The sequence below is a fragment of the Polyodon spathula genome, unplaced genomic scaffold, assembly GCF_017654505.1.
Source record: "Polyodon spathula isolate WHYD16114869_AA unplaced genomic scaffold, ASM1765450v1 scaffolds_3530, whole genome shotgun sequence".
NCBI classification, from domain to species: domain Eukaryota; kingdom Metazoa; phylum Chordata; class Actinopteri; order Acipenseriformes; family Polyodontidae; genus Polyodon; species Polyodon spathula.
In genome coordinates this window covers 1-1,000 of record NW_024474990.1, presented here as the reverse complement: position 1 = coordinate 1,000, position 1,000 = coordinate 1, and the positions used below count along the sequence as shown (strand labels likewise).

The 1,000-nt window shown below is 38.7% G+C and overlaps 1 protein-coding gene across 1 annotated transcript; it reads right to left on the bottom strand.

Annotated features, from left to right (window-relative positions):
• Window positions 1-7: 7 nt before the first annotated feature.
• LOC121312088 (neurofilament medium polypeptide-like) lies at window positions 8-980 on the bottom strand (the record flags this gene model as incomplete). The annotated part of the gene is made up of 2 exons (XM_041244104.1): window positions 8-40; window positions 432-980. Coding segments are annotated over 2 exons (582 nt in total), but the record flags the coding sequence as incomplete, so codon positions are not given.
• Window positions 981-1,000: the final 20 nt, after the last annotated feature.

The window sequence follows — 1,000 nt, the reverse complement described above, 5'->3', positions numbered from 1 at the left end:
GTGTGTGTTTAAGCTCATGCTCCAGCTGTTGGATAGCATTCTGCAAACATATAAGCATTTGATCAGGTGTCCACAACGTGCAAATGTGATCTCAATAAAAATAAAAAAATAAAATAAATAAAAAGTCCAAAGGCGTAATAGTTAAAACAACCTAACTATAAAAAAAATGCTACTACAGAAGAAATGCATTCTTTGCTGTATTAGTTGGTAAACGTGGTAAATAATGATCTACAAGGAAACAGCAATAGATATTGACAGCGGCACACACACTACACATGCCTTTAGCATATCATAAATTCCACATCAACAACAGAAGTTAGATAAATAGAATATGTGTACTATTGTTTTTAAGAGTTAAACAAACGAGACAATAATACATAGAAATACAAAACAATAACAAGTGATCTACATGCATATAAACAAGATATTACCTGGTAATGACTGATTTCCGCATCGTGCCTCTCTTCAAGCGCACCGATTTGCTTCTCTAAAGATTCTCTCGTGCTTTTAACTGTTTCCAGCTCTATGGTTTTTGACTGCAGTTGGCGTCTGTGCTCATGGATGTGTTTTCTTCTGACTTGGAGAGCTTCATTATTCACTTCAGCAGCTTTTGTCAGCTTAGCTACCCTGGTCCTGAAACATTCCTCTGCTTGTTGCATGTTGGTACTGGTGTGCCCTTCAAGCTGGCTTCTGATTTCCCTCAAAGCCGCAGTAATGTCTGACTTTCCATAATCTTTCATATCAACAGTAACTTGCGCATCGCCGATTTGGGCCATCATTTCCGATACCTCTTCTTGGTGTTTTTTCTTTAAGAAAAGCATTTCTTCCATCAGAGAGTGTGCTTTTTTGTCCAGTTCCAGTCTGGAGAGGTGTGCGTCATTAATATCTTTCTTCACTGTCATAATGCTGGCCTCAGTGTCTGATCTACTGCGAGCTTCCTCTTCATATCTCCCCCTCAAAAGGTGAATATCTTCCTCCAAATGATGATGCTCGAGCTCAA